The following is a 12,828-nucleotide window of genomic DNA, read 5'->3' as shown; positions in this document are numbered from 1 at the left end:
TTGATTGGCATCTCCCAAGAGTGAGAGGTTTAGATGGGGTGGAGTTTGTTAGGTGTGTTCAGGAAGATTTCTTGACACAATATGTAGATAAGCCTACAAGAGGAGAGGCTGTACTTGATCTGGTATTGGGAAATGAACCTGGTCAGGTGTCAGGTCTCTCAGTGGGAGAGCATTTTGGAGATAGTGATCACAATTCTATCTCCTTTACCATAGCATTGGAGAGGGGTAGGAACAGAGAAGATAGGGAAATGTTTAATTGGAGTAAGGGGAAATATGAGGCTATCAGGCAGGAACTTGGAGGCATAAATTGGAAACAGATGTTCTTAGGGAAACGTACGGAAGAAATGTGGCAAATGTTCAGGGGATATTTGCGTGGGGTTCTGAGTAGGTAAGTTCCAATGAGACATGGAAAGGATGGTAGGGTACAAGATCCATGGTGTACAAAGGCTGTTGTAAATCTAGTCAGGAAGAAAAGAGCTTATGCAAGGTTCAAAAAACTAGGTAATGATAGGAGTCTAGAAGATTATAAGCTAGCAGCAAGGAGTTTAAGAATGAAATTAGGAGAGCCAGAAGGGGCCATGAGAAGACAAACTCCAAGACATTCTACAAGTATGTGAAGAGCAAGAGGATAAGACGTGAGAGGATAGGACCAATCAAGTGTAACAGTGGAAAAGTGTGCATGGAACCGGAGGAAATAGCAGAGGTGGTACTTAATGAATACTTTGCTTCAATATTCACAACGGAAAAGGATCTTGGTGATTGTAGGGATGACTTGCAGTGGACTGAAAAGCTTGAGAATGTAGATACTAAGGAAGAGGATATGTTGGAGCTTTTGGAAAGCATCAAGTTGGATAAGTCACCAGGACAGGACAGGATGTACCCCAGACTACTGTGGGAAGCGAAGGAGGAGATTGCTGAACCTCTGGCAATGATCTTTGCATCGTCAATGAGGATGGGAGAGGTTCCAGAGGATTGGAGAGTTCCAGATGTTGTTCCCTTATTCAAGAAAGTGAGTAGGGATAGCCCAGGGAATTATAGGCCAGTGACTCTTACTTCAGTGGTTGGTAAGTTGATGGAGAAGACCCTGAGAGGCAGGGTTTATGAACATTTGGAGAGGCATAATATGATTAGGAATAGTCAGCATGGCTTTGTCAAAGGCAGGCCGTACCTTATGAGCCTGATTGAATTTTTTGAGGATGTGACTAAACACATTGATGAAGGTAGAGCATATGTATATGTAGTGTATATGGATTTTAGCAAGGTGTTTGATAAGGCAGCGGTCCCCAACCACCGGGCCACGGACCAGTACCGGGCCACGAGGAAACGATATGAGTCAGCTGCACCTTTCCTCATTCCCTGTCATGTACTGTTGAACTTGAACATAGGGTTGCCAACTGTCCCGTATTTGCTGGGACATCCCGTATATTGGGCTAAATTGCTTTGTCCCATATTTCCCCCGCTAAGGTAGACCACCCGTGTCCCGTATTTCCCCCGCTAAGGTAGAACGTTCCTGTGAAACCTTTCGTGCTGAAATGGCATAAAGCGAAGAAGCAATTACTATTAATTTATATGGAAAAAATTTTTGAGTGTTCCCAGACCCAAAAAATAACCTACCATATCATACCAAATAACACATAAAACCTAAAATAATTCTAACATACAGTAAAAGTATTAATGATATGATAAATACACAGCCTATATAAAGTAGAAATAATGTATGTACAGTGTAGTCGGGAAGATTAAGCCTAAACCGATTTGTGGGGAAAAAAAAATCGGCACATACGCGCACGTCACATATGCGAACGTCACACATGCGCACACAGGAGCCTACGCAAGGCTTCATGGTCATGGTAGTCTTTCTTGGGGTAAACACAAGTGTCCCGTCAACGCACACAAAAAATGCTGGTGAACGCAGCAAGCCACGCAGCATCTATAGGAAGAGTTACAGTCAACATTTCGGGCTGGGTCCCTTCGTCAGGATTTGACTGCTACTTTTGTCCCTTATTTGGGAGTGAGAAAATTGGCAACCCTAACTGTAAAAGACACGTTGAGGTGAGCTCAACCCTACTTGAACACCCCCCCCCCCACCCAGTTGGCAAGAATATTGTCAATATTAAACCAGTCCACGGTCCAAAAAAGGTTGGGGACCCCTGTGATAAGGTACCCCATGCAAGGCTTATTGAGAAAGTAAGGAGGCATGGGATCCAAGGGGACATTGCTTTGTGGATCCAGAGCTGGCTTGCCCACAGAAGGCAAAGAGTGGTTATAGACAGGTCATATTCTGTATGGAGGCCAGTGACCAGTGGTGTGTCTCGGGGATCTGTTCTGGGACCCCTACTCTTTGTGAATTTTATAAATGACCTAGATGAGGAAGTGGAGGGATGGATTAGTAAATTTGCTAATGATACAAAGGTTGGGGTGTTGTGGATAGTGTGGAGGGCTGTCAGACATTGATAGGATGCAAAACTGGGCTGAGAAGTGGCAGATGGAGTTCAACACAGATATGTGTGAGGTGGTTCATTTTGGTACGTCAAATATGATGGCAGAATATGGGTGACTTCAATCTACATGTAGACTGGGTGAACCAAATTGGTAAAGGTGCTGAGGAAGAGGATTTCTTGGAATGTATGCGGGATGGTTTTTTGAACCAACATGTCGAGGAACCAACTAGAGAGCAGGCTATTCTAGACTGGGTTTTGAGCAATGAGGAAGGGTTAATTGGTGATCTTGTCATGAGAGGCCCCTTGGGTAAGAGTGACCATAATATGGTGGAATTCTTCATTAACATGGAGAGTGACATAGTTAATTCAGAAACAAAGGTTCTGAACTTAAAGAGGGGTAACTTTGAAGGTATGAGACGTGAATTAGCTAAGATAGACTGGCAAATGACACTTAAAGGATTGACGGTGGATATGCAATGGCAAGCATTTAAAGGTTACATGGATGAACTACAACAATTGTTCATCCCAGTTTGGCAAAAGAATAAATCAAGGAAGGTAGTGCACCCGTGGCTGACAAGAGAAATTAGGGATAGTATCAATTCCAAAGAAGTAGCATACAAATTAGCCAGAGAAAGTGGCTCACCTGAGGACTGGGAGAAATTCAGAGTTCAGCAGAGGAGGACAAAGGGCTTAATTAGGAAGGGGAAAAAAGATTTTGAGAGAAAACTGGCAGAGAACATAAAAACGGACTGTAAAAGCTTTTATAGATATGTAAAAAGGAAAAGACTGGTAAAGACAAATGTAGGTCCCCTGCAGACAGAAACAGGTGAATTGATTATGGGGAGCAAGGACATGGCAGACCAATTGAATAATTACTTTGGTTCTGTCTTCACTAAGGAGGACATAAATAATCTTCCAGAAATAGTAAGGGACAGAGGGTCCAGTGAGATGGAGGAACTGAGTGAAATACATGTTAGTAGGGAAGTGGTGTTAGGTAAATTGAAGGGATTGAAGGCAGATAAATCCCCAGGGCCAGATGGTCTGCATCCTAGAGTGCTTAAGGAAGTAGCCCAAGAAATAGTGGATGCATTAGTGATAATTTTTCAAAACTCGTTAGATTCTGGACTAGTTCCTGAGGATTGGAGGGTGGCTAATGTAACCCCACTTTTTAAAAAAGGAGGGAGAGAGAAACCGGGGAATTATAGGCCAGTTAGCCTAACGTCGGTGGTGGGGAAACTGCTGGAGTCAGTTATCAAGGATGTGATAACAGCACATTTGGAAAGCGGTGAAATGATCGGACAAAGTCAGCATGGATTTGTGAAAGGAAAATCATGTCTGACGAATCTCATAGAATTTTTTGAGGATGTAACTAGTAGAGTGGATAGGGGAGAACCAGTGGATGTGGTATATTTGGATTTTCAAAAGGCTTTTGACAAGGTCCCACACAGGAGATTAGTGTGCAAACTTAAAGCACACAGTATTGGGGGTAAGGTATTGGTGTGGGTGGAGAATTGGTTAGCAGGCAGGAAGCAAAGAGTGGGAATAAACGGGACCTTTTCAGAATGGCAGGCGGTGACTAGTGGGGTACCGCAAGGCTCAGTGCTGGGACCCCAGTTGTTTACAATATATATTAATGACTTGGATGAGGGAATTAAATGCAGCATCTCCAAGTTTGCGGATGACACGAAGCTGGGTGGCAGTGTTAGCAGTGAGGAGGATGCTAAGAGGATGCAGGGTGACTTGGATAGGTTGGGTGAGTGGGCAAACTCATGGCAGATGCAATTTAATGTGGATAAATGTGAAGTTATCCACTTTGGTGGCAAAAATAGGAAAACAGATTATTATCTGAATGGTGGCCGATTAGGAAAAGGGGAGGTGCAACGTGACCTAGGTGTCATTATACACCAGTCATTGAAAGTGGGCATGCAGGTACAGCAGGCGGTGAAAAAGGCGAACGGTATGCTGGCATTTATAGCGAGAGGATTCGAGTACAGGAGCAGGGAGGTACTTCTGCAGTTGTACAAGGCCTTGGTGAAACGTATAAGATCCTAAAGGGATTGGACAGGCTAGATGCGGGAAGATTGTTCCCGATGTTGGGGAAGTCCAGAACGAGGGGTCACAGTTTGAGGATAGAGGGGAAGCCTTTTAGGACCGAGATTAGGAAAAACTTCTTCACACAGAGAGTGGTGAATCTGTGGAATTCTCTGCCACAGCAAACTGTTGAGGCCAGTTCATTGGCTATGTTTAAGAGGGAGTTAGATATGGCCCTTGTGGCTACAGGGGTCAGGGGGTATGAAGGGAAGGCTGGGTTCTGAGTTGGATGATCAGCCATGATCATAATAAATGGCGGTGCAGGCTCGAAGGGCCGAATGGCCTACTCCTGCACCTATTTTCTATGTTTCTATGTTTCTAATATAGCATTAATGGTAAGACTCTTGGCAGTGTGGAGGATCAGAGGGATCTTGGGGTCCAGGTCGATAGAATACTCAAAGCTGCTGTGCAGGTTGACTCTGTGGTTAAGAAGGCATACGGTGCATTGGCCTTCATCAATCGTGGGATTGAGTTTAAGAGCCGAGAGGCAATGTTACAGCTATATAGGTCTCTGGTCAGACCCTACTTGGAGTACTGTGCTCAGTTCTGGTCATCTCACTACAGGAAGGATGTGGAAGCCATAGAAAAGGTGCAGAGGAGATTTACAAGAAAGTTGCCTGGATTGGGGAGCATACCTTATGAGAATAGGTTGAGTGAACTCGGCCTTTTCTCCTTGGAGCGATGGAGGATGAGAGGTGACCTGATAAAGGTGTACGAGATAATGAGAGGCATTGATCGTGGGGATAGTCAGAGGCTTTTCCCCAGGGCTGAAGTGGCTAGCATGAGAGGGCATAGTTTTAAGGTGCTTGGAATTAGGTACAGAGGAGATGTCAGGGGTAAGTTTTTTATGCAAAGAGTGGTGAGTGCGTGGAATGGGCTGCTGGCGACGGTGGTGGAGGCGGAAACGATAGGGTCTTTTAAGAGACTCCTGGATGGCTATATGGAGCTTAGAAGAATAGAGGGCTACGGGTAAAGCCTAGGTAGTTCTAAGGTAAGGACATGTTCGGCACAGCTTTGTGGGCTGAAGGGCCTGTATTGTGCTGTAGGTTTTCTGTCTTTCTCTCAGTGCCATTGGGAAGGAGGTTCAGGAGCCTGAATGTGCACACACAACAATTCGAGAGCAGTTTCTTCCCGTCTGCCATCAGATTTCTGAATGGACATTGAACTCATGAACACTTCCTCACTACTTTTTTGGTTTTTCTCTTTTTGTACTTAATTCATTTAATCTTAAAATATATTTACAGTTTTCATTATGTATTGCAATGAGCTGCTGCTGCCGCCGAACAACTAACTTCAAGACATACCAGTGATATTAAATCTGATTCTGGTTCTGGACAGCACTGTCTAATACCAGAGGATTGACTTTGAAGGTGATTGGAGGAAAGTATGAGGGGATGTCAGAGAGGTTTTATTTATACAGAGTGTGGTCAGTGCCAGGAGCGCACTGCTGAGGGTGGTGGTAGAGGGAGACACATTATGGACATTTAAGATAGGCACATAGACGAAAGAAAGATGCAGGGCTTTGTGGGAGGGAAGGGTTAGATTGATCTTCGAGCAGCTCTGCACTGTATTGTGTTATGCAGGGCCCTGCACTGTGCTGTACTGTTCCATGTTTTTCCTGCCAACTTTAGGTTTTCTGCACAGGATTACAGTATTGGAATGTTCCGGAAGTTTGCCACGGAGAACAACTGCCACGTGACTCTGGTCATCCACCCAAGGAAGCAAGAAGATGATAAGGAGCTGCAGACAGCTTCCATCTTTGGATCAGCCAAGGCAAGTCTGGTGGCAGGAGCTGGGCAGGTGAAGGTCCCACGTGGCTGTGCTTGTCCTGCCCTGATGCCTTTCAACTTGCGCCGATTCTGGTTTGCCCTCGAGTCGTCAATCATTGACGCACTCATTCCTGCTCCTGTGTTGCCTCATTTACAGCACAGTGAAGGCTCTTCGGCCCACAATGTTGTGCTGACCTTTTAACCTACTCCAAGATCAACCTATCCCTTCCCTCAGACACGGGCATCCATTTCTATCTCAACCATGTACTAAGCGTTTTATAAATGTCCCTAATATATCAGCCTCTAATACCACTCCCAACAGTGTGTTCCTCACACTTACTCCTGTACTTCATAGAACAGTACAGCACAGGAACAGGCCCTGTCGTGTTAGCCATTTCCATCCTGAGAAAAAGCGCTGGCTGTACACTCTATTTATGTGTATTATCATCTTACACCCCTCTATCAAATCACCTCTCACTCTCCTTCGCTCTAAAGAGAAAATCAATCCTGCAGATCTTGTTCATGATCCTCCAGCCTTTGGAGAAAGACTGTGCGCATTCACCCTCTTTATGCCCCTTATGATTTTATATGACCCTCTAAAATGACCCCTTATTCTCCTGTCTGATCGGAGTGAGCCTGTTTTCATGGTCTTGCTGTGGTGGAGGGAGGTTGGGATGAGGAGATGGAAGATGCTGATCACTTCTCCCTTTGTTTTCCCCTCCAACTTACAGGCCAGCCAGGAGGCCGACAATGTGCTCATCCTTCAGGACAAGAAGCTGGTAACAGGCCAAGGGAAGCGTCACTTGCAAGTAGTGAAGAACCGCTTCGATGGAGACCTGGGTGTCTTCCCGCTGGAGTTTAAGAAGGCCTCGATGACTTTCTCTGTTGTCAAGAGCAAGTCCAAGATGAAGAAGATGAAAGAAGAGGAGGAGGAGGAGGAGGAAGAGGAGGAGGAGGAGGAGGAGGGTGGCACCACAGCGGTGAAGAAGCCTGGCAAATCCACCAAGTCCCGAGAGAAGAAGCCTGGCAAATCCACCAAGCCCTTGGAAGAGCCTTTGCCTCCCCAGGAGTAGTGAGCAGGCTTGTGGGCTTGGACTGCGCCCTGTGCACCATCTCGTCAGCTGCAGTGACGAAAATCACCTCTGCCTTCGTGCTGGGACTAGCGGGAAGCTTAACAGGTTTTCAGCGTGAAGCAGGATCTCAGACCCAAGAACAGCAAAGACTGGTTGTCCAGCAGCTTACTGTTGGTGATGTTGGAAATGAAGGGACTTTCAAAATAAACTGAAGCACTGTGAATTGTTTAACAGGCAGCGGTCACTCGCCTGGTCATGTGTGGTGTGGACTTTAAAATAATCTAGGCACCCCTCCTGAACATCTCACTTGACGGGCGGCATTTCTCAGTGATAGGATTTGCACAGCTCAGCCTCCGGACCTCCCAAGCTGTTCTATCCTGGTGAATTACCAGTGATTTATTGTCACTCTTGTTCTTGTGCCCAGTTTTGTGTTGGTTGCTCCATAAGCATTAACAGAGGGTAGTGGTCAATGACTAGTCTGTGACTAGTGGTGTTCCACATGGGTCCTCTGCTATTTGTGATCTATGTAAGGACTACAATGAAAATGAGGACAGGTGTGTTAGTAAGTCTGCAGATTATTGATGTTGTGGATAGCATAGGAAAATGGCAAAGAAGCCATAGCAAACCTGGGCCAAGAGATGGCAGATGGAGTTTAACCCAGCCAAATGCTAGGTATTGCACTGTGGGAGATCAGATATAAGGAGAGTGTACACGGTTAATGGCAAGAGCCTTAACGGTCTTGATGTGTAGAGATCTTGGGGTCCATGTTCAAAGCTTTGTGAAAGTGGCTACAGAGGTTGATAGAGTGCTTAGTTTTATTAGCCAAGGAATTGATTTCAAGTTGGGAAGTCGCAGCTTTATAAAATTCTGATTGGGCCACATCTGGAGCATGGTGTTTATTTCTGGTGCCCCATCACAGGTAGGATGTGGAGGCTTTGGAGAGGGTGCAGAAGAGGTTTACCTGGATGCCGTCTGGGCTAGTGGGCTTGGAAAGGTTGGATTTGTTTTCACTGGAGTGCTGGTGGCTGAGGGAAGATCTAATAGAGGTTTATGAGATTATAGAGTAGATGGACTATCTTTTTCCCAGCGTTGAAGTGTCTAATACCAGCGGCATGCATTTTGGGTCAGTGGAGTACTTTCAAAGGTATTTGGGACAAGTGTTTTACACAGAGGGTGATGGTTGTGCTACCTGGGGTGGTGGTGGAGACAGGTACAATAGGGATGTTTTAGATTGGCAGATGAATGTGCAGGAAATGGACACTGTGTAGACAGAAGGCACTAGTAGTTTGATGCAACACCACTGGGTCTGTTCCGGTGCTCTACTGGTCTGTTCTCTGTTTGCTCTACCTGAAGTGAAGTTGACTGAGGGCTGATTATCGGGCCAAGATCGAGGGGCAAGCTCCCCTGAATAATCTTCTGGGGAGACTTGCTTTTCTCTGAGCTCTGTAAGAAGCAGATATCTTTTCTGGGGTCGCCAGTGTTGGTTGTCCTGGAGGTGTTCGATGTAATTGCCCACCTTCGGCCTGAAGCCGTGCTTTGTCTAGACTGACAGAAGAGTGCAACACGGAGTAGGCCTTTCAGCCCATCATGTCCATGCTGACCATGACGCCAATTGAGTGCCACGTGGTCTATATCCTTCCTCACCCTGCATGTTCACGTGTCTGTCTAAATGCATCTTAAACACTTGTTGTTTCTGTTTCCACTGCTCTCCCGGCTAGTTTGTGTCAGGCACCTCCCACTCTGTGTGAAACAAAAACTAGCCTAGTAAATCTCCTTTAAACTTTCCTCATTTCACCTTAAAAATACCCCCCCCCCCTTAGTGTTTTACATTTTTATCCTGCGGGGTAAGGACTGCCCTATCTTGGCCTCTCATAATTTCATAAACTTTCAGGTTGCCTCTCAGCCTCCGATGCTCCAACAACAATCCTGTTTTGTTCAACTCTTCTTTACAGCTGATGCTCTCTAATCCAGGCAGCCTCCCAGTGAACCTCCTCTGCGATCTCTCCAAAGCCTCCGCATCCCTCCTGTTAAATGGCAACCAGAACTGCACACAGTACCGTAAAGTCCCACCAACTGGGACAGTAGTTCCCTCTGAGCCACATTCGTGAAGCAGTCTAGCTCACGTTGCTTCTGATCTCTGCAGTTAGCGGTCTAATGTATCAGCTTCAGTCTAGCAACCAGCTTGTGGTGTTTGCCTTGCTGGCACTGAGACCTGATCAGTGCAGTCTTGAGGGATTTATTTTGTTCATGACAACTCTTTTTAAAAAAGGTCTCAGCCCCAAACGTCGACAGTTCTCTCTTTTCCCAGTCTGCTGAGTTCCCCTGGTATTTTGTGTGTATTGCTTTGGATTTCCAGCATCTGCAGATTTGCTTGTGTTTGATCTTTTGAAATGCATTAGATACAAGGGACTGCAGATGCCGGAATCCGGAGTAACAAACAATCTGGTGGAGGAGCAGCCGGGGGTAGAAAGAAATTGTGGAGTTTCAAGTTGAACCAAGCACCAGGACTGAGAGGAGAGGGGAGATGGTCTGTCTAAAGAAGCAGTGGGGCGAGCGGGGTGAATGAGAAGGGCCAAAGGTGACTTGTGGATTGAAGGGTTGAAAAGGATGACAGTCAGATGGAGACAGGTTGGGAGTGGAGTTGGATTAAAGATGGAGACAAAGAAGAGAGGCAGGTGGGGAGAGGGGAGACTGAAGGTGGAGATTTCTACTGGAGGATGATGGGCAGGAATACAAAGAGCTATTGGTGCTGGAATCTGACAAGACCATAAGCCATAGGAACAGAATTAGGCTATTCGGCCCATTGAGTGTGCTCTATCATTTCATCGTGGCTGATTCATTTTCCCTGTCAATCCCATTCTCCCGCCTTCTCCCTGTAACCTTTGACTCCCTAGAACCTATCAACCTCTGCTTTATATATACCCAATGATTTGGCCTCCACAGAATCTGTGGCAATAAATTTCTTTATGCTCTGGCTAAAGGAATTCCTTTCACATCTCTGTTCTAAAGAGACATTAATGTATTCTGAGGCTGTGACCTCTGATCCTAGACTCTCCCATTATAGGAAACGTCCTCTCCACATCCACTCTATCTTGGCCTTTCTGGTCTAACTAGTTAAGTAAGGAAGGTGATAATAGAAATTATCGGGGGAAGAGGTGAAAGGCCGATAGAATCAGAATCCGATGGTGGTTGGCATTTTGGGGGTGTGGGGTGTGGAGTAAGGCTGTGGGTAGCAGGTTGATAGAATGAGAAGGGAGACAAAACTCGCTGAAGGGGGGAATGTTGAAGAGGACTGGGGGAGGATTGGAAAGAGGGGGTGGGGTTACCTCCCATTGGAAAATTCACTGTTTATACCGTTGGGCTGCAGATTACTCAGATAGAAATAGGAGATGATGTGCCTCCTGTTTGCATTGGCAGTGGAGAAGATGAGGAAGGACAGGTCAGTGCAGAGGGTAGCTATGTCACTGCAATATGAATTCTGATATTATTTAATACTGTATATAACTTTTTAAAGTGTCAGAGTATAAAATGTGCTGCTATTTTATAGTTAAAGTACAACTCCTTATTAGATTATTTTACCTGGAGTTGTAAAAACAAGTACTTTTAATAATTGGATATTTGGAGTCCATGCATTTCTGATGTTATATTTTATTATAAAGTAGAACAAAATCCACTGATTCACTTGTAAGATTTGTTGTATCTTGAAGCTTTTATGATTCAAAGGTTCCTCAGGAGTTAAGAATGAGGGGTAAAACTGGTTTGTCCAAGCAGACTCAGTGAGCTGAACGGCCTAATTCTCCCTCAATGTCTTGTGGTTTTATTAAGTGTTACAAAAACAAAGATGATGGAAGGGAAAAGCATGCTGAGAGACAGAGGGAAAGAGAAACAAAGGTGGTTCTGGATTTCTCGTGTCAAACCACTGATTCCTTTGAAATTAAATCAAATTTGAAATCGAACCAGTTAAGTAGCCAGATTCAAGGAATGCGACACCCACCACTGAAACCAGGAGGTCTGCAGGAAAGCAGAGGCATCTGTAACCACTGTAAAACACACTGAACAATTTGTGTAGAGAGGTGATTATATAAAAATACAAACAAGCAGAAGAAAATTAATTTTACAGCCCAATCCCACAGGCTGTAGAACTGAAGGTGCTCACCTTAACTAGAAGCTGGGAAATATGAAATGTAAACCACAAGACATATGAGCAGAACTAGGCCTTTCGTCCCATCAAATCTGCTCCGCCATTCCATCATGACTGATTTATTATCCCTCTCAATCTCATTCTCCCCTGCCTTCTCCCCATAACTTCGATACCATTACTAATTAAGAACCTATCAAACTCTGCTTTAAACATAGCCAATGACTTGGCCTCCACAGCCATCTGTGGTAATAAATTCCACAGGTTCATCATCCTCTGGCTAAAGAAATTCCTTCTCATCTCTTTTCTAAAGGGATGGCCCTCTATTCTGAGGCTGTGCCCTCTGGTCCTGGACTTCTCCCCTACAGGAGACGTCCTCTCAGCTTCCAGTCTCTCTAGGCTTTACAATATTCATTTCGGTAGGAAGAAGCTTAGGGAAAACCTCTGCTGTGGACCTGACAGTAATATAGAACTGGTGTCATTTTTGTTATTCACGTCCTCTGTGGCCCTTGGACAGCTGTTGTACAACTAAATTACTGGAATGTAAGATTAGGAGCTGCCAGATTGAACATAGAAAGCTCCAACAAGCAGTCTACTGGGGTATTCAGGTCAAGCTTTCATCCTTTTCGTCCCAGGAGTGGGACTCGACGTATTGTTTTGACCTTTTGGTTCATAGGCGAGACTGTGGGCAGAGCAGCTCACAGACTAACTAGATCGGTTACCCCATTAACACAGGAGATTCTGCAGATGCTAAAATTCAAGATTATTTATTGTCACTCTTCAGTACACAATTGTAAAGGAGAACGAATGATGATTGCTCCAGATCTGATACAGCACAAGAAACACAGCCAGCATGAAGAACACAACAAAAAGCAATGAATATAAAAGCAGTCCTATAAAACACAACGTACAAATAACTAAGTGTGACCATATATACACAAGATTAGCCTGGATGCATAGAATCAGGAAAGGACATGTCCTGGGTGCTGGAGGTCCTTTATTAAGGATGCTGCCTTTCTGAAACACTGCTCCTTGAAGATGTTCTGGATACTTTGTAGGGTAGTACCCAAGATGGAGCTGACTAAGTTTACAACACTGTGGCTTCTTTCAGTCCTGTGCAGTAGCCGCCATCCCCCCTCCCCACCATACCAGACAGTGATGCAGTCTGTCAGAATGCTCTCCATGGTACATCTGTAGGAGTTTTCGAGTGTTTTAGGTGAGAAGCCTAGCCCGGTCATTAAACGTGTGAAACCCACAATGAAGACTATTAAGATCTGGCTGGAGGGTGCTGACTCTGCTCTTCAGCACCAATTCCA

The 12,828-nt window shown here is 45.2% G+C and overlaps 1 protein-coding gene across 1 annotated transcript in view; it reads left to right on the top strand.

Annotated features, from left to right (window-relative positions):
* twnk (twinkle mtDNA helicase) overlaps positions 1-11,038 on the top strand; it is a 49,166-nt gene extending 38,128 nt beyond the window's left edge. The window contains exons 6-7 of the mRNA XM_063071264.1: positions 6,164-6,305; positions 7,033-11,038. Of these exons, the coding sequence (XP_062927334.1) occupies positions 6,164-6,305; positions 7,033-7,374 (484 nt within the window). The 3' untranslated portion in view covers positions 7,375-11,038. The remainder of the gene's footprint in view (positions 1-6,163; positions 6,306-7,032) is intronic.
* The last annotated feature ends 1,790 nt before the right edge of the window (positions 11,039-12,828 follow it).

Source organism: Mobula hypostoma, chromosome 19, assembly GCF_963921235.1.
Source record: "Mobula hypostoma chromosome 19, sMobHyp1.1, whole genome shotgun sequence".
Taxonomy (NCBI): Eukaryota; Metazoa; Chordata; class Chondrichthyes; order Myliobatiformes; family Myliobatidae; genus Mobula; species Mobula hypostoma.
This window is presented reverse-complemented; position numbering and strand designations above follow the sequence as displayed.